Source organism: Lepidochelys kempii, chromosome 17, assembly GCF_965140285.1.
Source record: "Lepidochelys kempii isolate rLepKem1 chromosome 17, rLepKem1.hap1, whole genome shotgun sequence".
NCBI classification, from domain to species: Eukaryota; Metazoa; Chordata; order Testudines; family Cheloniidae; genus Lepidochelys; species Lepidochelys kempii.
Window position 1 is genome coordinate 16,893,581 of NC_136396.1, and position 25,640 is coordinate 16,919,220.

The 25,640-nt window shown below is 45.5% G+C and overlaps 1 protein-coding gene across 3 annotated transcripts in view; it reads right to left on the minus strand.

Annotated features, from left to right (window-relative positions):
* The window catches only part of SPNS2 (SPNS lysolipid transporter 2, sphingosine-1-phosphate), a 190,490-nt gene that overhangs the window by 85,361 nt on the left and 79,489 nt on the right, over window positions 1-25,640 (minus strand). For all 3 annotated transcript variants that reach the window (XM_073315320.2, XM_073315321.1, XM_073315322.2), the window contains exon 3: window positions 16,226-16,362. In XM_073315320.2, the coding sequence (XP_073171421.1) occupies window positions 16,226-16,362 (137 nt within the window). The remainder of the gene's footprint in view (window positions 1-16,225; window positions 16,363-25,640) is intronic.

Consider the following 25,640-nt stretch of genomic DNA (forward strand, 5'->3'; position numbering starts at 1 on the left):
GCACACTTTGCTTCTCTACAAAAGAAAAAAAACACTAAACTTTCTAAACTACTACATGCTACAAGGGGCCACAGCAATGGTTCCCTCACCCCACCTAGCAATATTGTTAACCTATCCAACTATACTCTCAGCCCAGCAGAAGCAGCTGTTCTATCTCGGGGCCTCTCCTTCTGCCCCTCCACCCCCACGAACATGATACAGTTCTGTGGTGACCTAGAATCCTATTTTCGACGTCTCCGTCTCAAGGAATATTTCCAAAATACCTCTGAACAACATACTAATCCACAGAGGTCTCCCTGCCAACACTACAGAAAGAGGGATTCTAGATGGACTCCTCCTGAAGGTCGAAACAGCAGACTGGACTTCTACATAGAGTGCTTCCGCCGACGTGCACGGGCTGAAATTGTGGAAAAGCAGCATCACTTGCCCCATAACCTCAGCCATGCGGAACGCAATGCCATCCACAGCCTCAGAAACAACTCTGACATCATAATCAAAAAGGCTGACAAAGGAGGTGCTGTTGTCATCATGAATAGGTCGGAATATGAACAAGAGGCTGCTCGGCAGCTCTCCAACACGAGTTTCTACCAGCCATTACCCTATGATCCCACTGAGAGTTACCAAAAGCAACTACAGCATTTGCTCAAGAAACTTCCTGAAAAAGCACAAGATCAAATCCGCACAGACACACCCCTGGAACCCCGACCTGGGATATTCTATCTACTACCCAAGATCCATAAACCTGGAAATCCTGGGCGCCCCATCATCTCAGGCATTGGCACCCTGACAGCAGGATTGTCTGGCTATGTAGACTCCCTCCTCAGGCCCTACGCTACCAGCACTCCCAGCTACCTTCGAGACACCACTGACTTCCTGAGGAAACTTCAATCCATCGGTGATCTTCCTGATAACACCATCCTGGCTACTATGGATGTAGAAGCCCTCTACACCAACATTCCACACAAAGATGGACTACAAGCCGTCAAGAACACTATCCCCGATAATGTCACGGCTAACCTGGTGGCTGAACTTTGTGACTTTGTCCTTACCCATAACTATTTCACATTTGGGGACAATGTATACCTTCAGATCAGCGGCACTGCTATGGGTACCCGCATGGCCCCACAGTATGCCAACATTTTTATGGCTGATTTAGAACAACGCTTCCTCAGCTCTCGTCCCCTAAAGCCCCTACTCTACTTGCGCTATATTGATGACATCTTCATCATCTGGACCCATGGAAAAGAAGCCCTTGAGGAATTCCACCATGATTTCAACAATTTCCATCCCACCACCAACCTCAGCCTGGTCCAGTCCACACAAGAGATCCACTTCCTGGACACTACAGTGCTAATAAACAATGGCCACATAAACACCACCCTATACCGTAAACCTACTGACCGCTATTCCTACCTGCATGCCTCCAGCTTTCACCCTGACCACACCATACGATCCATCGTCTACAGCCAAGCTCTGCGATACAACCGCATTTGCTCCAACCCCTCAGACAGAGACAAACACCTACAAGATCTCTGTCAAGCATTCTTACAACTACAATACCCACCTGCAGAAGTAAAGAAACAGATTGATAGAGCCAGAAGAGTTCCCAGAAGTTACCTACTACAGGACAGGCCTAACAAAGAAAATAACAGAACGCCACTAGCCGTCACCTTCAGCCCCCAACTAAAACCCCTCCAACGCATTATTAAGGATCTACAACCTATCCTAAAGGATGACCCAACACTCTCACAAGTCTTGGGAGACAGGCCAGTCCTTGCCTACAGACAGCCCCGCAACCTGAAGCAAATACTCACCAACAACCACATACCACACAACAGAACCACTAACCCAGGAACTTATCCTTGCAACAAAGCCCGTTGCCAATTGTGCCCACATATCTATTCAGGGGACACCATCACAGGGCCTAATAACATCAGCCACACTATCAGAGGCTCGTTCACCTGCACATCCACCAATGTGATCTATGCCATCATGTGCCAGCAATGCCCCTCTGCCATGTACATTGGTCAAACTGGACAGTCTCTACGTAAAAGAATAAATGGACACAAATCAGATGTCAAGAATTATAACATTCATAAACCAGTCGGAGAACACTTCAATCTCTCTGGTCACGCAATCACAGACATGAAGGTCGCTATCTTAAAACAAAAAAACTTCAAATCCAGACTCCAGCGAGAAACTGCTGAATTGGAATTCATTTGCAAATTGGATACTATTAATTTAGGCTTAAATAGAGACTGGGAGTGGCTAAGTCATTATGCAAGGTAGCCTGTTTCCTCTTGTTTTTTCCTACCCCCCCCCCCCCAGATGTTCTGGTTTAACTTGGATTTAAACCTGGAGAATGGTCAGTTTAGATGAGCTATTACCAGCAGGAGAGTGAGTTTGTGTGTGTATGGGGGTGGGGGGGATGTGAGAAAACCTTGATCTATGCAGGAAATAGCCCGACTTGATTATGTAAAGAGTTGTCACTTTGGATGGGCTAGCACCAGCAGGAGAGTGAATTTGTGTGGGGGGGTGGAGGGTGAGAAAACCTGGATTTGTGCTGGAAATGGCCCACCTGTTGATCACTTTAGATAAGCTATTACCAGCAGGACAGTGGGGTGGGAGGAGGTATTGTTTCATGATTTCTGTGTGTATATAAAGTCTGCTGCAGTTTCCACGGTAAACATCTGATGAAGTGAGCTGTAGCTCACGAAAGCTCATGCTCAAATAAATTGGTTAGTCTCTAAGGTGCCACAAGTACTCCTTTTCTTTTTGCGAATACAGACTAACACGGCTGTTCCTCTGAAACCTGTGTGTATATAATGTCTTCTGCAGTTTCCACGGTATGCATCCGATGAAGTGGGCTGTACCTCACAAAAGCTCATGCTCAAATAAATTGGTTAGTCTCTAAGGTGCCACAAGTATTCCTTTTCTTTTTGCGAATACAGACTAACACGGCTGTTACTCTGAAACCTGTCATTTTAAAATGCTCACTTCATTTTGTAAAAGCTTGCTGCATCCTTCATTTTTGCAAAACCTTGCTGTAATCTTATTAGTTTAGTTTAGATGTGTGAATGAGGTATGTATGGATGATGGAATCAACCTCCAGCCCCAGCCTGTCCTGATGAAATGAAGTGTAAACACCCAATGGCTCAAGATGCAGACAACAGCCCTGACAAAGTAAGAGGAGTCCACCCTCAAAACAAAAGAACAAAAGTACAATTGAAGAAACATCAAAGCCAGGTCTTAGGCTGAAAGTCATGTCTGCAATTGACGGGTGATCAATCACACCGGACCCAGAGGCAGTGTGACACAGCAAGACCTATAGACTCTGGATTCAAACTCAACCCTACAAAAAGGATGGGTGAGAAGGAAGACTTTGGAGGGTAACATTCTGCTGCCAACATGGAAAGGCATCGGTGCATGTCCAACAGAGGCTCAGCTCTTCCTTATGCCTGGCTTTCCTGGCCAGTTAGCCGCCACAAGCTACGGACCCAAGCCACGAACACACACTACATTCAGGAGCGGTAAATATACAGCAGCTGCAGAACCTGTGCGTGTGTATGAACGAACGTGTGAATGAATGTGAAACTGAATGAAATGTTATAGCTATAACTGACTGCCTACAATGATTCTTTCTGTATTCACAATAAATGTGACATTTTGTCTTATCCCCTTTAATAAGATCCTGCTGGTTTTTATTTTATTGGTATAACACTCATACGTTGAGAGACACTGTACACTCCACCAAATCACGTTTAATTCTCCAGAAAGTTTAGGAACAGTATCACATGGGACTGCAAGGCCATCGCACTCTAGCGAACTGCCAAGTCAGGCTTCCACAGTGTTGAAACGTAGCACGCAATGCCATCAGTAATGAAATGCTGCATACTGGGAAGGCGTGCAGCTGTCTTATCACCATCGTTAAAAGGACCACATGAGGTTTATGGGCATTTTATATGTACTCACTCTCCCCTGTAACATGCATTTAGAAGCTTACAAGCATTTCTGTCCTTGCCAATTCAGTCCTGTTTAATTTAAGGAACATTTCCCCCTCCCTCCATACATCCCCTTAACTTTTTGAACAGGGCTGAAATGAACAATGATAAAAATTATTTATGAAGCACTCCCTAGCACTTAGTAAACATTCAAGGAGATAGGACTGACAGACACGCCAGCACCCTACGCAATATGACATCTCGGGTTGTGCACCATCAAGCTCAGCTCTGAGAATCCACAACAGCTGCAGCAGGACAAACAAAACACTGATGTTACGGGTCTCACAAAAACAGAGACCGCTTTAAAAATGTATCCTGGTTGGCAATGAATTAAACACAAACACACCCACACACACCCTCTGAGCTTCCTCGCTGAATAGCTCAATCAAGTCTAAAGGTCTTTCCCCACCAGACAGCTTAAAAGCTGAGACGGGATGATTTTTGCTCCTTGAAATGTCAGTCACCCTTTCTGTAATTGAAGCTGACTGGCAAGCTTTCCCAACTAATAGAAACACATACAGGGACATGCACAGGGATTTATTTATTCACAGAATGGGACAAAGATACTAAAGACTGCAAAGCTCTTCAGGGCAGGGTCTGTCTTTCTGTTATGTACGTACATTGCCTAGCACAACAGGATCCCACAATTTCAGCTGGAGCCTCTAGCTGCTACCAAGATACAAATAATAAATTAACAATAATCATATATAACTATGTCCATTTAAAGAGACAGGTTCTGATCCTACAACTCCCATAAAGACAGTAGAAGAAGTCTCACTGACTTCCATGGTAGCTGGATCAGGCCAACAATGCGTAGACTTCATGGGGATGTCCTTTACGTGTGCCAAACATTTTTCAATAGCCTAAACATCCAACATCTTCCTAAGCAAAAAGGGAAAATGTATGCGCAAGTGCACAGATGCACAGAGCCACCTCCTCAGGTCCCTACTCCGTTTTTACTCAGTCCTCATGCAGGCCTGTTGAAGTTAACGAGAGTTTGCCAGAAAAAGGATCCAGCCCAGGGCGTGCGCAAGTCTCCTCTAGCACAGTGTTCTGTCAGGCTCACCCAGAAGGATGCCTGAGCTCCGATTAGCAATCCCGATGTCTCAGTGCTGGCTGCTGTCTTCATTGCCATGAGCTGGCAGGGGCCACGAAAGCCTTTGCGGCAGCGTGCATGAGTTATGCTTACAGTGATTCTGAACGACAGAGACATCTCCTCTGATTTCAGCATCCACAGCATCTCAGGATATTAGACTAGCTAATGAACTCAAGAACAGAGAGCAGCAGACGCACTGTTACGAACAGAACAGTATTGTGCATGCAGTAAAATCCATTCAGAGTTATTTCAAAGGTTTCAATAGGACATGGTGCCGTTCTGCCCCTACCAGCCAGGGAGCTGATATTCTGAGCAGGCAGTCAGGCTCTCACAGAGTGCTCCAGACCCCCGGCGGGGAGAGGAGAGCCAGCAGAGATGGGAACTGTTACTTGAGAACAGTTGACAGGGACATTCTTTCTGATAATTTTGTCTCCTTTATTTTTTGTAGCAGAAACGAGCTCACCTTCCAATGAACTCTTCTGTCACCTGAGGTGGAACTTCGGGGCTTTGGCGCTACAACTGCACTCGAGACACCTTCATCACCGGCTGTCACGTCTTTGAATGCATCGCACGCTCCTGAATGCACCGACGGGGGTCAGGTGAGGCGAGAACACAACTCCTCCTTTGCTAAAAGCAAAGGGGGGGCTGCCCTCCTTCTCCCCAACTTGGGCAAACAGTGCTCCCGCACAGCTCCCTCTCCTCCTCGATTGGTGCTGAGAGCTCCCCCTCCCCTTTCCATCTACTGTAACCACTCAGGAAGGGCCCTGGGGCCAGTAAGGGGTAGAAAAGGAGCACAGGATGGGTGAGAGATACCTGTATGACTCAGAGATCGGCAGAGCCCTCCTGCTTCAATCAACTCGAACTACTTCATCCCTGTGGTAACTCTTGCATCTTTCCCCCCCCCGAGCAAAAGTTGAGAGGTTCAGTGGGGTAAGGGCCCAAAGACAGGGTGACCATGACTCTGCGCAGGTCTGGCTTGAGCCCTCTCCCCCTGCGGGGCTGTGGTTGCTGCTCGCCCAAGCCCTCCCTGAGCCTTGAGCAAGGCTGTCACTGCACAAGGTTGTCATTGCTTGCTCAAGCCCTGCCTGGTCCTCTCCCTCCCACATGAGGCTGTCACTGCTCGCTTGCCGCTGTCACTGCTCGCTTGCCCCTCTCCCGCCCCGCCCGCCACTTTTTTGACAAAAGAGGATAAAGTCAACTGAAAAAGTCAACAAAAGCAAATGGGACAAATGCCTCGTTTTGGGGGGGAAAGTCAGGACGGCTGGGACAGGGCTTAAAGAAGGGACTGTCCCGGTCAAAACGGGACGTATGACCATGCTAGTTACTCAAAGCTCAGCCACCCTTATTTGTGCAAACCTCTCAAGCACCACTTAGCTTGTGATATTCTGGCCAGAGCCAGTCCGAGATTGAGCTGACCCCAGCCAAACTTCTGTGCCTGGAAGCAACAGAAGTAAATGTGAGCCTCTTTCCCGGTCTTCCCCCACCTTTTAAAAAAGTAAGGTTTAGAAGGTGTAGCAGTGGGAGAGAGGAACTGAAGAAAATGGCATTCTCCGGTTCCTTCAGGAATTCTCACACTTCCTGTAAAAATATGCAAGATAGGCTCTGATTTTGGCACATCTGGGTCTAGTCCTAGCGGGAACCAAGTCATCAAGAGGCAGCCAGGAAAGTGAAGAGAGAGCTATCTGGCCGAGCTCCAGCTCAACAGGCCAGGTTGAATTTGAGAGAGTTTGGGGTATTAATTGTAGATGAACCAACGTATCCATGACAGCTACCAGAAAGTTCCCCTCTGGAGGAAAGAAACCATCTCTTTAGAAGTGTGTGCAACAAGAGTGATGTAGTGGTGGGAGTCTGCTATAGACCACCGGACCAGGGGGATGAGGTGGATGAGGCTTTCTTCCGGCAGCTCACGGAAGCTACTAGATCGCATGCCCTGATTCTCATGGGTGACTTTAATTTTCCTGATATCTGCTGGGAGAGCAATACAGCGGTGCATAGACAATCCAGGAAGTTTTTGGAAAGCATAGGGGACAATTTCCTGGCGCAAGTGCTAGAGGAGCCAACTAGGGGGGGTGCTTTTCTTGACCTGCTGCTCACAAACCGGGTAGAATTAGTGGGGGAAGCAAAAGTGGATGGGAATCTGGGAGGCAGTGACCATGAGTTGGTTGAGTTCAGGATCCTGACGCAGGGAACAAAGGTAAGCAGCAGGATACGGACCCTGGACTTCAGGAAAGCAGACTTCGACTCCCTCAGGGAACGGATGGCCAGGATCCCCTGGGGGACTAACTTGAAGGGGAAAGGAGTCCAGGAGAGCTGGCTGTATTTCAAGGAATCCCTGTTGAGGTTACAGGGACAAACCATCCCGATGAGTCGAAAGAATAGTAAATATGGCAGGCGACCAACTTGGCTTAATGGTGAAATCCTAGCGGATCTTAAACATAAAAAAGAAGCTTACAAGAAGTGGAAGGTTGGACATATGACCAGGGAAGAGTATAAAAATATTGCTCGGGCATGTAGGAATGTTATCAGGAGGGCCAAATCGCACCTGGAGCTGCAGCTAGCCAGAGATGTCAAGAGTAACAAGAAGGGTTTCTTCAGGTATGTTGGCAACAAGAAGAAAGCCAAGGAATGTGTGGGCCCCTTACTGAATGAGGGAGGCAACCTAGTGACAGAGGATGTGGAAAAAGCTAATGTACTCAATGCTTTTTTTGCCTCTGTTTTCACTAACAAGGTCAGCTCCCAGACTGCTGCGCTGGGCATCACAAAATGCGGAAGAGATGGCCAGCCCTCTGTGGAGATAGAGGCGGTTAGGGACTATTTAGAAAAGCTGGACGTGCACAAGTCCCTGGGGCCGGACGAGTTGCATCCGAGAGTGCTGAAGGAATTGGCGGCTGTGATTGCAGAGCCACTGGCCATTATCTTTGAAAACTCGTGGCGAGCCGGGGAAGTCCCGGATGACTGGAAAAAGGCTAATGTAGTGCCAGTCTTTAAAAAAGGGAAGAAGGAAGATCCTGGGAACTACAGGCCAGTCAGCCTCACCTCAGTCCCTGGAAAAATCATGGAGCAGGTCCTCAAAGAATCAATCCTGAAGCACTTGCATGAGAGGAAAGTGATCAGGAACAGCCAGCATGGATTCACCAAGGGAAGGTCATGCCTGACTAATCTAATCGCCTTTTATGATGAGATTACTGGTTCTGTGGATGAAGGGAAAGCAGTGGATGTATTGTTTCTTGACTTTAGCAAAGCTTTTGACACGGTCTCCCATAGTATTCTTGTCAGCAAGTTAAGGAAGTATGGGCTGGATGAATGCACTATAAGGTGGGTAGAAAGCTGGCTAAATTGTCGGGCTCAACGGGTAGTGATCAATGGCTCCATGTCTAGTTGGCAGCCGGTATCAAGTGGAGTGCCCCAAGGGTCGGTCCTGGGGCCGGTTTTATTCAATATCTTCATAAATGATCTGGAAGATGGTGTGGATTGCACTCTCAGCAAATTTGCGGATGATACTAAACTGGGAGGAGTGGTAGATACGCTGGAGGGGAGGGATAGGATACAGAAGGACCTAGACCAATTGGAAGATTGGGCCAAAAGGAATCTGATGAGGTTCAATAAGGATAAGTGCAGGGTCCTGCACTTAGGACGGAAGAACCCAATGCACAGCTACAGACTAGGGACCGAATGGCTAGGCAGCAGTTCTGCAGAAAAGGACCTAGGGGTGACAGTGGACGAGAAGCTGGATATGAGTCAGCAGTGTGCCCTTGTTGCCAAGAAGGCCAATGGCATTTTGGGATGTAGAAGTAGGGGCATAGCGAGCAGATCGAGGGATGTGATCGTTCCCCTCTATTCGACATTGGTGAGGCCTCATCTGGAGTACTGTGTCCAGTTTTGGGCCCCACACTTCAAGAAGGATGTGGATAAATTGGAGAGAGTCCAGCGAAGGGCAACAAAAATGATTAGGGGACTGGAACACATGAGTTATGAGGAGAGGCTGAGGGAGCTGGGATTGTTTAGCCTGCAGAAGAGAAGAATGAGGGGGGATTTGATAGCTGCTTTCAACTACCTGAAAGGGGGTTCCAAAGAGGATGGCTCTAGACTGTTCTCAATGGTAGCAGATGACAGAACGAGGAGTAATGGTCTCAAGTTGCAGTGGGGGAGGTTTAGATTGGATATTAGGAAAAACTTTTTCACTAAGAGGGTGGTGAAACACTGGAATGCGTTACCTAGGGAGGTGGTAGAATCTCCTTCCTTAGAGGTTTTTAAGGTCAGGCTTGACAAAGCCCTGGCTGGGATGATTTAACTGGGAATTGGTCCTGCTTTGAGCAGGGGGTTGGACTAGATGACCTTCTGGGGTCCCTTCCAACCCTGATATTCTATGATTCTATGATTCTATGATTCTTCCCAGCAGAAAGCATTTGGACAGGACTCTGACACATGTATCTCTTTCTATAGGGTGGGTAAGGTGAGTAGTAGATTTTACTTTTCCCCTGAGCAGTTAAGACTAAACAGACATTTCGTATCATAGGCTCATCCCTGCAAGGCTCTAACTCATAGGTGGCAACATCTGGCCCTCCAAACATTTTAATCCAGCCCTCAAACTCCCACCGGGAAGTGGGATCCAGGGCTTGCCCTGCTCCAGCGCTCCAGCCAGGGAGCGGGGTCGAGATCTTGCGCCACTCAGCATAGCTCCCGAAAGCAGCAGCTTGTCCCCCATCCAGTTCCTATGCGTAGGGGCAGCCAGGGGCCTCCGCATGCTGCCCCCACCCCAAGCACTGCCCCCGCAGCTCCCATTGACTGGGAACCGCAGCCAATGGGAGCTGCAGGGGTGGCACCTGCGGACAGGGCAGCGCGCAGAGCCACCTGGCCACACCTCTGCATAGGAGCCGGAGGGAGGACATGCCATTGTTTCTGGGAGCTGCTTGAGGTAAGTGCTGCCCAGAGCCTACTCCTCTGCCCCCTCCCACCCTCTGAACCCCTTGGTCCCAGCCTGGAGCACCCTCCTGCACCCCTAACCCCTCATCCCCAGCCCCACCCCAGAGCTTGCACCCCAGCCCCCAATTTTGTGAGCATTCATGGCCCACCATACAATTTCCAAACCCAGATGTGGTCCTTGGGCCAAAAAGTTTGCCCACCCCTGCTCTAACACCAAGCTGTGGCTACCAAAATACTGCTGAGCCAACTTACAGCCCTTGTCCATCAGCACCTGAATTACTTTTAGCACAGATCCATTGAACAGCTGTGCAAACTGACAAGGATCTAATGTTAGTCCGGGGACCAGGTACAGCACAGCCACAGCTCCCAGACTCCAGATACAAAACTGCATTGGGAATCTGTTTTGCCTGCCCTCTGAAACAGACTTCAGCTTGTATACAATGGTACAGAACCATTCCATCAATGCAATGAGACTTCAGCGAAAACATCCAGTCCCCTTTAGACCTACAAAAAGATGGCCTAGTGCTTTTAATTTTGCTTGTTTCTGCTTTTAAATCTCAGTATTTATTTTATTCAATAGCACCTAACACACATTATTAGGTATACATTTTATGAGGCAACAGACGCCATAATGCTATAGAGGGCTTGAGATTTTTCTTTGCTTCCAAGGAACCTCAGTTTTATTTTTTTACACTGAGTAATTTTCCTTGTCTCTTTTATCTCTCCTTGAACTAAAAGGACCTGAAGTAAGCCAGGCATGTTTCAAAGACATGATTTTATGAAGCACTGAACTCTCAGACGAATTTTTGCTTTGGCTGATATTTTGTTCCACGAGGGGTTGTTTCTTCCCTTTTTTCAGGGCCAAATTCAGAGTGGACGCACACAACAAAGGTACCTAACAGTAAGTCTGTATAATTTACCTGCAGAGGGAGAAGAAGCTGGGTTGATTCTGTCTTAGATATTTTTATAGCATCTGCCCTACTACACCATAAGAGCATTTAAGCACTGAACCAACCAACAGGAGGGTGCTGGAGGCTGGAAGATACAAAACACCTTGTTTTATCTCACAGCCCTCTGTTGGTTGCTCTTCCTGCTCCGACCTCTTCTTCCCTCAGCATTTAATTCACACAGACTTACTGATGTGCAATTTACACCAGCTCCAAACTGCCATCACCTCTGAAAATAGCCCATTAATTTTCTGCCAAGTCAAAAACAGTTTGAGCCTCATATCAGAAGAGCAGTCCACAGCCTCAGGGCCAGGCACAGTTTATAAAAAGAATTTGTGGCCCCAGTGTTACCTGAGCCTCCAGAAGTAGATGTGATCCAGCAAATCCTTCTTGGGTGCTAAGCTAAGTAATAAAAGGCAGGTAAACAATCCTCGAATCAATAGAAGTTTGCTCCTCCAGGTGTTTTAGCTTGTTCCCCCATTCAACCAGCTTTGTCACAACCTTATCTGGGTTGAGCCTCGTTTATACATAATCCCCTTTCATCCTGAAGGAGCCCCAAATGCTTAACTACACACACACCCCCCACACTGGGATCATTTTGCCCATCTCTGAAGTACAGCCACCATTAAGGAGAGGTGAGCTTTACTCAAGCCATGTGTATGGGAAATATCACAGCACTGTGAGATACTGAAAGCACTTTGCAAGCTTTCCACGCCTATGCACCTCCTCACTTTAAGAAATCGTAGCTGTCTGCCCACCAGAGAGCTGATTACTGGACCTTAGTGTGAAGGGAGGTGTGGGAGGCCACCACGAGAGGGGGAAAAATACAACTCTTCAAGGCTTCCCCAGAGACAGAACTCTGGACAGATGAAGCAACCACGAGAGCTATTAGTCTGACTAACACAGACAATCACGGGGTCCCAGCAGCCACATCCAAACACTCAGAAGATCCAGCACATTCTGGTTACTCCTGATAACTAAGTGGCTTCAAGGTGAAGTTATTTAGAAAGAGAACAATGGAGCAATCACAGGTTTATATGGCCTTTTGATGAAACACCATAAGGCAAGGCAGCCCAGCGAGGATGAGCCCCAGATATATAGGGCAATCACACCTATGATTAATCAAAACACCATCTAAAAAGAAGACTTGACTTTTGCCATAGTCATTAATCAGTGATGACGGTGTCGGGCAAGGGGGCTGGAGAAATATTCACCTCTTCATGTGGAATGAAAATATAACGACTGGAGCCATGTTTTGGTAGAGGAGCTCTGTGGGGCCTCTTGTGCGCAGTAAGCACCTGAATGAATCATTTGCCTTTGAGCCCCATGACAGCTCACTCAGGGTTTTAAGTCTGCATGTTGTCATTTCATTACTGAGTCTGCACCAATACCCTGAAGGGGTTTTCCTCAGATACTCACCAAAATGCCAAAAATGGTTTGCTGGTGAAACTGCTATGATGTGCACATACACAGGGACAGGACTCCTTAAAGGCCAGGCACAAAGGACTTGAATTTTTACTGGGTGTTTGCACGTGCGAAGTACAGGCACAGATACAGACTTGTTTAATTCTGGGCAGGGAGTTGAACCAAAACCGAATCGGTTTAAACCAGTACCGAACCTGAACTATACTTTTGTCCTACTTGCTGAACCTCAACTGGAACTGAACTGGGGGGCTGGGTTACTACTTCAAATAAAGGTCCGGCATTTTTAAGCGCAATATTTTAGAACGCTACTGTGATCTTATTTTCAACAAGACAACAAAAATAACAAATAGGTACACGGTGGCTACCAGAGAGGCCTGCCCTGGTATAATGAGAAGAGAATGAGAAGAAAACAAGGCCAGTCACAAGAGCAGGGAGGGAGTGAGGAAGCTTAGGAGCTGCCTGCACACCACATGAGGCAGCAGGAGGCCCCAGAGATAGATGGACCATCTCTGAGACACCCTCCGGAGGACAGAAGTGGTGGAACGCTTCCTGGTCCCAGAAGTTAACAACAACTCTTCCAGCCTGGCTCCCCAGCCCTTCTCTTCTCCCCCTTAGATTCCCTCCACCCACCCCCAACCCCAGGGGCAGCTCCTCCCTCCAGTTCCCACACTTGAGGCACGACCCATGCACCAAACTCAGATTTATCCTCTCAAGGAATAAACATTAGAAAACGTTATTTTAGTTTTCTCAAACAAACTGTTCATAGAAAAAAAAATAATTATGCTTATTTGACAGCACAAAAGCACTAGGAAAACTCATGTAAAGTTAAAGTTCATAAATAAATGGCCAAAAAGCAAAATAGTTTCAATTTTAAGTTTCAGCTCTCCTTCATGAGTTTACTTCCACTGAGATCGAAATTTGATCTGAACTGGTTGAAACTGATAACCGAGCCATTTGAAGAAAAAAAAAATCAGAACTAAACCTGAACACACTGAACCTGAATCAAACCAAAATAACCACCAGTTTGACTCCCTGATTCTGGGCATGCACAAGTAGAGGCAGATCGGAGGCTGATCTGAACCTTTATCCATGTATAAGGAGCTTGCTAACTGCTTCCTTTATGTCCAATTTTCAGTCAGCAATCAATATTTATGAGGCAGACCCCATAAACGCCCTTTAACAATCCAGTGGCCTCATTTTTCATGGGAGCTGTAAGGTACTCAGCACCTCTGAAAGGCACGCCCCTTGTATTTACAGTTAACATGGTAAATACCATGTAACCACAGGGATAGGTGTTTAGTAGTGTTATTCATGACATTGTGGTAGCATGCACCATGCAGTCAACACTTTCTGAACAGAGAATGGCAATTTACTATTTTCACTGAATAGCTATTGTTTCTTGCCTACTTCAGTATTTCTGCTGTCACCACATAAAGGAGTTTTCTATGCTGTATTTCTATGGGCTCAGGCTGTGCCAACTTGCTGCTTCTCGACGGGTGTTTTCATGTCCACATGAACGTGGGCAACCTCCTCTGCTAACAGTAGATTCGCTGCTGCTTTTATTTAAACCAGTGAAGGGATATTTATATTTTAAACCACCATCCTCTCCCACTATCATTTCTCTCCCTTCTTTAAGAACCACGAGTGTTTTCTCCTTAAGCTAACGTTAGAAGTCAAAGATCATAAGCTAGGAAGCTACTGTATAAATAAAAACTGCACTTCCTCTTCTCTGACCTCTTGTCATTGCTATTTCAAAGAGTCACCTTGTGCAAGCTGGTGTGACTCGTCTGTTAGATTTCAGATTCCTGGCCAGGAGAGAGAAATGGCAGCAGGACTGTTTTCAGTATGACCCAGGATCTCTGTCCTGTTGCTGCAGCCCCCTCTGATATACTGGTTAAAGAATGTCCTCCCACTGGCTGTAGAGTCTACGCTTGAGGTGGATCTCATGGCTTACAAGAAAGGTTTATGGTAAAGCTGAAGATCACAGTGGACCTTGGGCAGGGAATCAGAAATGACCCAGAACTTTTTCAGAATTTGGGGTTGTTTGGATCCAGGGTTTTGGTTTCGGCCCACATCTAGTGGTGTCTGCAATCCAGAAGGAATGAGTCTGTACACAGAACATATTCTCCTGTTACTTGATGTTTAGAGTTGTATCCTTGTTTCACAGCAGCACTCTCTTTCTTAGACTAACAATAATCCCACATCCACACTGAGCTACAGGAAAGCCTTTCACCTGCTGGCTCTTCATGAAGGGTTTAATGGCTTAACTCTGTTGCCATGTTCTCTGTGGCTTACAACAGAGGGGTGACAACAATAACTACCTTTTTCCTATAACCACAGTTGCTTTCACAGCATGTTTCCAAAGAAAACCAAAAGAAACCTGACGTCATTCCAGATAGGAAGCGTTCTCTTTCCACTAAGAGTGCGGCATAACTGATTTTAAACCAGAGCAATTTGCTGGTGTAGAAGAGTATATCTACACTGCAATGAAAAACCTGCAGCACCGAGTCTCAGAGCCCGGGTCAATTGACTCAGGTCAGCAGGGGCTTGGGCTGTTGGGCTCAAAATCGCAGCACAGATGTTCCTGCTCAAACTGGAGCCCAGGTTCTGATGGGGGGCGGGAGGGAGGGGGGTGAGAAGGTCTTGGGAGCCCAGCCTCCAGCCCAAGCAGGACACCTACACCGTTATTTTTAACCCTGCAGACGGAGCCACCTGGGCTCTGAGATGTGGCTCCACGGGGGGTGTTTCTTTGCAGTGTAGACGTTACCCTAAAGACTTCTACGCTTGGCCCTATGATTTATGGGGGCTTAGAAATGCCATCCTATCCAAGTGGATGTCAAGGTGAGCAAATCACAGGTGTGACTTCCACCACTTCCACGGATGGTGGTGGCAACCTCTGTATTAAAAACAGCACAGCATGCTTGTCATCCTTGGGGTGTGACCACAGCACTGCAACCTCTGGAATGCAGCTGAACCAAGAGGATGAATGGCTGATCCCTAGGGAAATCCATCTGCGGCTCCCCTAGCTGTGATTTATCTCTCCAGGAATGCTGCCACCTGCAACAATTAAGCTTCCTCTGTGGTATAATTTAAATGAGAGGATTCTTTTCTCAGGCACTCCCAAGCCTTTGTTGTTTTGCAGTATCCTTGACAAGCAAGAAAACAAACAGACTGACATAGCCTCATTTACTGTAGGCTGAAACTGGGAGCATTGTGAAACATATCGAAAGCTATCTTTGACTTTCCAAAATTAGGTGAGCCTGAGGATCCTATCATCAATTCCCAGAGAGATAATTTAATAGAGAAAGGAGCTGACGCTGTACTAATCTAAGTCCTATTATTCACCTTCACTGCCTTTCAGGGAAACTGAGCCAGGGTGGTTACTCAAAATCTGTCTCTAAACTCCATCTGCCCAGCATTTTGCCATTCTATATAATCTGTTCAAGCAGAGTTAATAACTTACCATGGTTTGTGCAAAGAGGGGGCAAAAGAACCAATATTTAATTATGGATAGGTTTTTTTGGTTCTGTAAACTCTTCCTTAAAATAAAGCCTACACATCAATTTGAACATGTGTCTGTATCTGCTTCCCCTGGGATGTTTAGGCAATTCACATGACCAGGGAAGAACACACTTCGCTTTCAAAGAGACATGTGACCACAAACATTAAATACTTTACTACACAATACCCTATGTGATATGCCACACATACATCAACGGGGCATCTCACGTCCCTATACACTGTGGTGGGGAGTTTGGAACGGGATCCCATTACATTCAGTACACTATGCGGAATGCCTTTGCTTATAATCCCGGACCCCACGCAGGTCTTACTTGCTCAGTGATGAAGGAGCTTGAAAAGGTGATAGCTGACCAGAAGAAGATCCCACAGCTGAGGATGATCTTCCTGTTGAAGCGGTCACCAAGGTAACCAAATATAGGTGCTGCCACCATGAAACTACAGATGAAAACTGCAGAGGGGAGAAAAGCAGAGGGGACATTTAATAAACATCAGGCAAAAATATGAAAACTAATTTTCTTCAAGCCAAGCCCTCTGGAAAGTAGTTCCACCTAATTAGATGTTCTGCAGCCCTGCTTACCAAGTTAGGCAACCCAATAGGCTTTCAGAAAGCATAGTGTCCATAAGCAAACAGACTTCTCATTACCAGAGAAAATTCAGACCAGTGAACTTGGGTTACCTTTTACAACACTAACACCCCTCAGATCTGCTGCAAGCTTACAATTGAGGGATGGACGAAACAAGGACGGGATAAATCAAGAGCCTCTGCTCAAACCTCAACAAGAAGCGGACACAAAGGTTTGAGAGCATTCAGATATAGTGTATAGATGCTGTCCATCTCAGCACAGACCCTGGGTGAAACACCCCATGGAGACTCACCCTTAGTAGCAGCCTTTTAATGCAGCACTGAGGCAGCGTGAGAGGTGTTTTCACTACCATTCCCCTAGCTGCACCTGCGTTTTCACTACCATTCCCCTAACTGCACCTGCTGTGTGGCTCAACAGAGGGCTCCACCCTCCAGTTCACCCACCAGGACCTCAAGTCACTTTTCTTTAAATTTTTGCCTGACCCAGCATGATATACACCAGGGAGTAACTCTTCCACTACAGGGGATAGTTTTGACCTATAAGGCCCTAAATGGTGTGGGACCTCTTTATCTGAAAGATTGCCTTTCTCCACATGCCATTCTGACTCAGTTACAGTCAGCTGAGGTATCACTCAAATAAGGTAGGAGGCAGCTGGCAGAGTATCCTCTGCCAGGACTTCTCAGCTTGGGAGCTCATTCCTCCACCCGGCTCCAAAATAGTACTTGGGTCTTGCCCATGTTAGATCTAGGGACACCACTATATACACCTAATGTAGGTGCACTTAAACTAGTTTACACACTGCTTGTGTCAATTTGGCTAGTAAAGAGACTTATGTTAAAATCTATACAAGCAAGGTTTAAACCAGCATGTGTCTATATTCAGGATTTGCACTGGTGCAACTACAGTGATTTTTACATCATTGTAGGCACACCAGTACAATTCTTCTAACACAGTGTTTCTCAACCTTTTGGATACCAGGGACCGCCTTGCTGCCTTCCTAAACTGTATCAGGGAGACCTCATGGACCAGTTGTTGAGAAACACTGTTAAAAGACCCTAGTTTATTGACGTCCAGAGCATGCTGCAAGGCCCATGTATTCCTTGAGCTGACAGAAACTCGGTATGGTCTGGTGGCAAATTAGAGAGACTGGAAATATGTATTAAGGGTTATAAAATCATATTAATTATTGGGTGGCTCCTGGCAGGCAAGGTGGGTTTCTGGCATTGTTTATTTGTAGCGTTCTATTTTTAAAATGCTAAAAGGAGACTGTGGAGCAAAGTACAAGTACTCCTTCTGATGAAATGTGTGTTTAAACAAAGTAATTAAGGGATTTTCATGGTAATAGGAGATAATATCCTAAAAAATGTGTGTAATGCTGGACCCTGGGAAGCTGTTTTAGAAGATATATGTGTATCTTTTTACATACTAAAATTCCAAAACCTTCAAATAAAACAATACATGTATGTCAGTCAAACTCCATATTTTGCAATCCCATACAATGGTACTTTATATTTTATCTCAACTTTTTATATTTCCTGTAGTAAGCAACATCACAACGCAAACATGTATCATGTATGTAAATAAAATGAAGGAGTAATTCAAAGATAGAAAACCTAGATAAAAAATAAATAGAAGTGCAAGATTATACCCATGTTCCTGTTTCACTTGTAGTGACAAGCCACAACTCTGCTATATGGACAATATACAAAATCTCACACTGGATACATGGAGCCTAGTTTGGCAGTCCCTGCACAAGCAGAATTCCCAGTGAAATGTTCTATTTTTGCTGGAATAAGCTCTTTTCATCAGCAGATCACAAAGTGCTTTACAAAGGGAAGTCAGGATCATAATCCCCATTTTACAGATGAGGAAACAGAAGCATGAGCAGGGTCATGGTTTGCCCAACATCACCCAGCAGGCCATAGCCAGGAATAGAACTCAGGTCTCCCAGTCCACTGCTCTATCCACTAGGCCATGCCAGCTCCATAAAAGGAGAGCAGGATAAGACCTGTAGCTACTAGGATTATCAGGCAGTGCTACTCCTACATTGCTATAGTACATGAAAACACACTTTCATGTGTAGCTCACGAAAGCTTATGCTCTAATAAATTTGTTAGTCTCTAAGGTGCCACAAGTCCTCCTTTTCTTTTTGCGGATACAGACTAACACGGCTGCTACTCTAGAAGGTAGCAGTGTGCTGATTGCAGTTCCAGGTTGAGTGACCCTTTCACTTGGAATCACACTGTAATTCATTCATCCCAGATTCAGAAAGTCTGCCATTTTTATTCAGACAACAAAATAGAAAAAACTGAAGCAAGCATCCAAAGAAACCTCAGCCCTGCATTTCACTTGATTCAGGTACCGAACAGCCTCATCAATCCACCTCTGGGGCATTTAGGGCCTGATCCAAAGCCCACAGAAGACTGGGACTCACAAGACCTGAATTGTATTCCCAGCTCTGCCACTGGCTTGCTGGACAACCTTGGGCAACTTTTTTCTATTGGCTGTAATGAACTCTGGATCACACCCCTAACATCTACTTCCAGCATCTGCGTACAAGCAGAAGATGAGATCCTACGTGCATTCAAATATCCTCTTCCCAACTCACCCAACATCTCCCAGTTTCACACCAATAAATAACATTTTCCTTGCTACTCATGGGTCCCTGGGGGAACATGATGTTGGCAAATTCTCTTCTGAACCAAGCTGAGAGCTCTCTCACAGGTAAAGAGCTGAATTCACAGCTCCACAAAGGAGTAAACAAAGGGACAACAGAACCTAATAAATAATAGATAGCTGAATAAAGCTGTCACAATAATAAATTTAATTTGCATCAGATTATTTATGACCCAAATATGCATCAAAGCACTGATTGACTCTTAAGCAAATGCAGAAAATTATGGCTATGTGATCTGTCAAGCGGATCTGCCGGTTAGATGTGCGTCCCACAAATCAATTTTTGCAATTGCTCCTGTATATGACAGATGAGGTTCCTGAGCAGGACAGACAGGTGCAAACACAACAAAAAGTGACTACACAACTTACAAACTAGGACAGGAAAGCAGAGGAGAATGAATCCAGGGCACCTCACTGGGCAGAAGGGAAACCTGAGTTACTGTTCCAGATCTGTGTCTCACTCTGGATCCTGGCCCAGGTCTCAGTGCTAAGTAAACCTCATGGCAGGAAGGATTTTATCCCCCACACAGAGTTACCGCGAGGTTATTCATTAGGCAGAGGGGGAACATGAGGGTAAAGGAAGATCAGTGGTCTGTAACACAAAATAAAGAGCTCAGCTCTCATGCTAGCCCCTCCTCATTTCTATTTCCCCCTCCAGCCCCTCTCCCCTTACACAACAGCTTTCACCTCAGACCACCACACTGCAGCCAGAGTGTCTACATTAGAGAGAGGACAGTGACAAAGAACCACCATGAGTCAAATGTCATTTCATTACCCTCCTCCCAATGAGCAGCTGCTCTTTCCATTTGCACTTCCTGCCCTTTCAGAATAGAATCAACTGCTGAAAAGAGAGAAAGTGAGATGGCACAGTGCCAGGTACCCACTGAGGTTCAGGATAAGCTGCTCAGGAGGTACAATGGGAATGTCAGCGCAAACCCATAGAGGAGAGGGGTACAGGTAATGTGGGTTCACAGCCATTATGTAGGCTGAGAGGTGAAGGACCTAAAACAGGGCCAAGCAAAGCAGCCAACGCCCAGCTCCGGGATGGAGTTGACGTGCGCATCAGCAGAAGCAAAGCAAGCCTCTGAGGAGCGGATGAATAAAAATACATTTAATAAATGCCTCCCAGAGGAAGGCTCTTTTAAGCACAGGCGTTTTCGAAAAGGGAACGCATTTGTCTTTATCCCTCCTTCTACATCACAACTAAACTAAAATGCCTACTGTGGTGAAAACACAGGAAGTGTCTAATTGCCTAAACAGGATGGCTCCGTATCTATTTCTGCCTCTGAATGCCTGACCCACCCTGAGACAGGTGGGCCAGCACTCCCAGCAATCTTTCCATATGTGGTTAGAATTATAAAAATTATATCTTTGAAAAACAAAAAGGTAAAGCATCCTCTCTGGGCTCCATTGCCTACTTCATGCACCGTTGCCCCCGAGTGCTCGTTCAGTCATTTTGGCCAGCAAGCTGCCATTCAACTCACGCGTTCCTCCCTCAGGAAATAACCAGCTGCCCGTTTGCCCAGTAGAAAAGAAAAACCCTAGATACTTGAGACAAAGGGCGGGAGGGAGAGAAAAGAGTGGAAGTGCAGAATTTAGTGTCTTATAGCCATGAAATCCTTCTGGAACTAGACCCATTGTTTTCCCCCACCTCCTCAATAGAGATTTGACCCCTGTTGTTGCACCCTGTAATGATGGCCCTAAAAGAACCTGCTGGTGAGAACAACCACCATCAGCTTTCCACATCCTCACTCTATTCCGATAGCACTGTCTGCTTTGCCTCACTTGCTCCCTCCCTTGGGATGGACCAATCCTTCCAGGCTTGTGGGGGCCACAATAGCAAGTGCTCTGTATGACAGAGGGAAAGATGGGGTTCTACCAAAGGAACCAGGCAGAAGCTTTTAAAAAGCTGCTTGGCTCCCACTGCATCTCCCAGAAATAAAAACTCCAGCCAGGCTGTGATTTAATCCTTACAAGGGTTGTTTTTTCCATCGGGGATCATTTAAAAAGGCTCCGTTTCAACTAAAAATAGTTTTCTTTCTCCGAGCAGGGATATTTCCTATAAAAAGTGGCCACTATGTTAGAACACTGAATCAGCATGGAGCTGTGTATTTACTACTAACTGAGTGCTGATAGTACACGTGGCTCTCTGGAAGGCAAAGCCAGACAGCCTCTGCCCCAAGGGACATGCAATCTAAACAGAAACAGAGAAAACAGATGCGCTGTGAGGTTGTTAATATTTTCCCAAGAACAGCATATTTCTAAACAATGGTACTTTTTTTTCCCCCAAGAACAGCACATTTCTGAACAATGGCACCTTTCTGGGCTCTGATAATATTCAGATATATACAAGCACAATCTTTCTCTGCACCTGCAATGGCAAATAAAGTTCTTACCATCTACACAGCCAGCCCCACTGTCTGGAGGACACTTCTGTTGAATACTGCATTATTAATGGTTGCTTTATTGGTATAATAATATCACTTAGCACACACAGCACTTTTAATCGCAAAGCACTTTTCAAAGGAAGCTGAATATCATGAACTCCATATACAAGATGAGGAAATTAAGATCCGGAGAGAGGGGAAGAGACTCGCCCAAAGTCATCCAACAGGTCAGTTGCATAGCCAGAAAGAGAATCCAGATCTCCCGAACCCCAGTACAATGCCCTACCCTCCACTGAACTGCACCTAGACGGGAAGGTGAATGAGCAATGCTAATTCTTCCCAGGGAAAAGTCTAAGTTTTTAACCTTACGATCACAACTACTGAGAAGAACTTTTATTATAGCACCAAATGCAGGACTGGCTACTCCACAAGGAGTGTGCTCATCCTGTGGTACTGCATACAGCTGTCCTCGATACATGAGGGGTCGAGTGTGGCTTTCTTGCCATGAACGGGGGGGTTCTGCTCACTTGGCAAGCCGAAGCAGTCTATCATCCTTAATCATTTTGCTCACACATTTCATGCATCCTTCTCAGCAGCATCCTTATGAATGAAGGGAGAACTGCACTCACATGTGAGATGCCAATGCATTAATAGAATCAGAACCAATGATACAACCTCCTACATCAGAGTTCAGCCTCCACTCCATCATGACCACAAACCATTTGATTACAGTAATATTGTCATGTAAATCCCCATGATCATTATGTTTTACTATTTTCCTAGCTTCGCAGCCAGTGGCTGGATCATGCCAAACAAAAACAAATAAAAGCATGAGATGGGCCGATTTGAGACAATGAGACAGATTTCACAGGTCAGAGATCTGTAGGGGTTGGAGGCTGATTCAAACCATGCCATCAATCATATGCTGAGTATGCATGCTGTATATTGACAATATTGAGACAGCACTGCAGGGAAAATGCACTAATTTGATCTCAGCATCTCCAGAATGGAGCAGAGGCCAAAATCAGCTCGGGAATCCAATCAACGTTTCATCCCTGTGTACTCTGAATTCTTAGCATACTAATAAGAACACATGGACAGTGGGAGCCATTAAAAGTGAGATACTTCCCACTCACAGCAATTACATTTACCATAGTCTTCCTCTAGCTCTGTGCGAGGTAGGACATTCCAGAATACGTTTCCCTGTGCTGCTGTGTGTGCGCATGTCCTCCAGACACTCTATATACTGCTAAGGGACTATGGGATAGCTGAACAGATTTTCCCACAATACACTGCTACAAAACATTGTTAGGAAGCACAGTCAGCGTGGCCGCACACACACAATTGACATGTAGTTACGCTGAGAAACAGGCTTCTGTACAGACCTCTCTCAAACTGTTCACTGTCACAGGGTCCAATGGTTGTCACGATCAGGGTCCTGAATGCACAGCTTTCCCAACAAATTCATGACTCACTGAGCTTCTAACAATACTGTCTACAGGGAAGGATCAAATACTAACAGCTCCATCCCTCTTGATCACTTCAGAAACTGGGTTCTTCCAGAAAATAGTTTCCAGGCTCCCAGCAAAGGATATCCTGAAAGTAGACTCTGTGTACCTTAGCTACCATGAATAATTGCTTCTGTGGGAATTGCTGGGAAATCCACTCCTCTTGGAAACAGAAGAGCAGATAAAAATAGCTAGAGAATCAATGCAATAGCATATTAACATACCAGTGCACTGGGAGAAACTGTGCTAGGCAAAAGGTATCCAAAGTCAAGTGGGTAAAAGGATGAGCTACAAGCTAGCACCACCTCTTACAGGAACATAAGATTTACTCGAAATTGGAGCAGACCAACAGTTCATCAACTCCAGGATCCTGCATTAGTGGGTATCTGATACTTTAAAGGTAGACAACACCCCCAAGCCAATTGTGCAATGCTATACAAGGGGGGGAAAGATTCCTTCCAGCCCCCAGTTTACAGTTTGTTTACCATTTTTTGTAGCATGTCATGATTGCTCAAGAAAAATTACCCATCAATAAAATCAAGGCTTAAAGAATCAACTCAAATAATATAACCATCCACTACCAGCCAGAAGGCTCAGAGATAAGAGATTGTGCACAAAACAACATAAACAGTAGCAAAAGCCTATAAAGCACTACCCTGACAGCATTTAGATTTTCTGAAGAGCCTTTTATAGAAGCAAGATGGAGGATAAGGAGAGGTCATGACATTGATTAGTAAGAGCTGGTTACAGCCAACTAGCTGTCAAAAGGTGGCCTTGCTCGTCATTGTTACTGGTGGGTTGAGACAGACAGGGACTATGCCTGCAGCCAACAGGACATTACCAGAGGGAGAAAGAAGGGGAGGAGGAGGAGGAGTGTGTGTTTTCTGGTGGTGCTACCCCGCTCAGCATCGCTCCTGTGCTGCTTGGTGAAGTAAAGGCTAAAAACATGGCTGCTGTTTACAGCATTTGTTTCCCACACTTGCATCAGTGAATTTCTAAGCTAGCCACTGAGCTAGGGTGACCAGAGGTCCCGATTTTATAGGGACAGTCCCGATTTTTGGGTGTTTTTCTTATATAGTCTCCTATTACGCCCATCCCGTCCCGATTTTTCACATTTGTTGTCTGGTCACCCTACACTGAGCTGGGATTTTTCTGCCCCGGAAGAGCCGCATGACAGGTTTTCCCTGATGGACGAGGAGGATTTAAAATATCTGCCCCATTGGGATAAATCTCCTTCTGCCAGAAATAGTGTGTGTGTTTGGGAGAGAACTAAACAGAGTTTAACATTTTGGTTTAGGTCCCAGTCAGATCCTAGAAGAGCAGAGGCAGCAAAGTGGTGGGCTAAGAGGATATAAACTGTAATTTTTTAAAATATTTCCAAACATCAAGAAGGTCTGAACAAAGTTTCAGTATGGTTCTGAAGTTACCAGAACCCATTCATTCACCTGTAGTCAGTGAGCCATCTCTATTTTGCCTAACTCCTCCCTAAACAAAAGGAAGCACTAGAAGTCCAAGATCACTTACTGAATTCAATGAGATTTGGATCAGACAATTTTTTATTTAGAATCAACTGAGATTTTTAAACAGTGAAAACATTTCTACCACCAATATGTTTTATTAAAGCTTCTAAAACACAACAAAAGCACAAAATTAAAGTTTGCAGTGTTTCTTTAACATAAAACCTTTGTACTGATTAGGTTTAGGAAGACAACATTTCATCAACATAGTAGATTCAATCAGCTGAATTAGCAAAAGGTTTACATGTATGTCTACTGAAATGTATGCAGAAGAGTAAGATTTCTGGAGGCTGTTTTGTGGTTGATAAAGTTGTAATTCCAAAAGCTCAAAACAAACACACAGACCCCTCTTTTGCTACTGTAAAGTAATAAGCTCCCTTGTCAGGCAACAGAAGTTTCCTTCCCTTAGGATTTCTCTCTCTCCATTTGATTTAACCTGGTCTGATGATTTGAGAACTTTGCAGATTAACACAGTGGAGTAAGATAGCAAGTCATCCCTTCACAAACAGCCTCAACACACACAGAACGTGTCTTGTGGGTTTATCTGCCATTGCGCAATCTTGTTAGGGATAATCTTGTTAACTGAACCAACAGATTAGAATGGATTTGCATCCATTTTGGTCAATGCTGAATGAGAACAGAAGTCCCAGAAGTACAGAGTCTGGTCAACAACTTTGCAGCACTGAAACATTCTCAGAGACGTTTATACAGGATTGGTTTTGCTTTAGCACGACTGCTATACACTTAAATGAGATTGATTGCTGTTCTGGAAACAGTTGCTGACTGAGAAAGTTAAAGAAGGCCTCATTTGAAAAATATACCAGTTCTCTCCCTTCCTTTGTGCTCGATCTGTCTATCTTTCTAAGAGGAATTCAGGTCATACAATGTATGTCCCCATCCTGATGAGAGCGCTAATTCCACATAAAACCCAGAGAGAGCAGAAGGCAGTGTTTCATGAGTACCATGCGGTGGGATGAGCAGGAGGATGGAATTTTCATTCCCAGGTTTTGGGTTAGAGAGAGATGGCTGGAAAAAAAACACTAAACAGTCATGA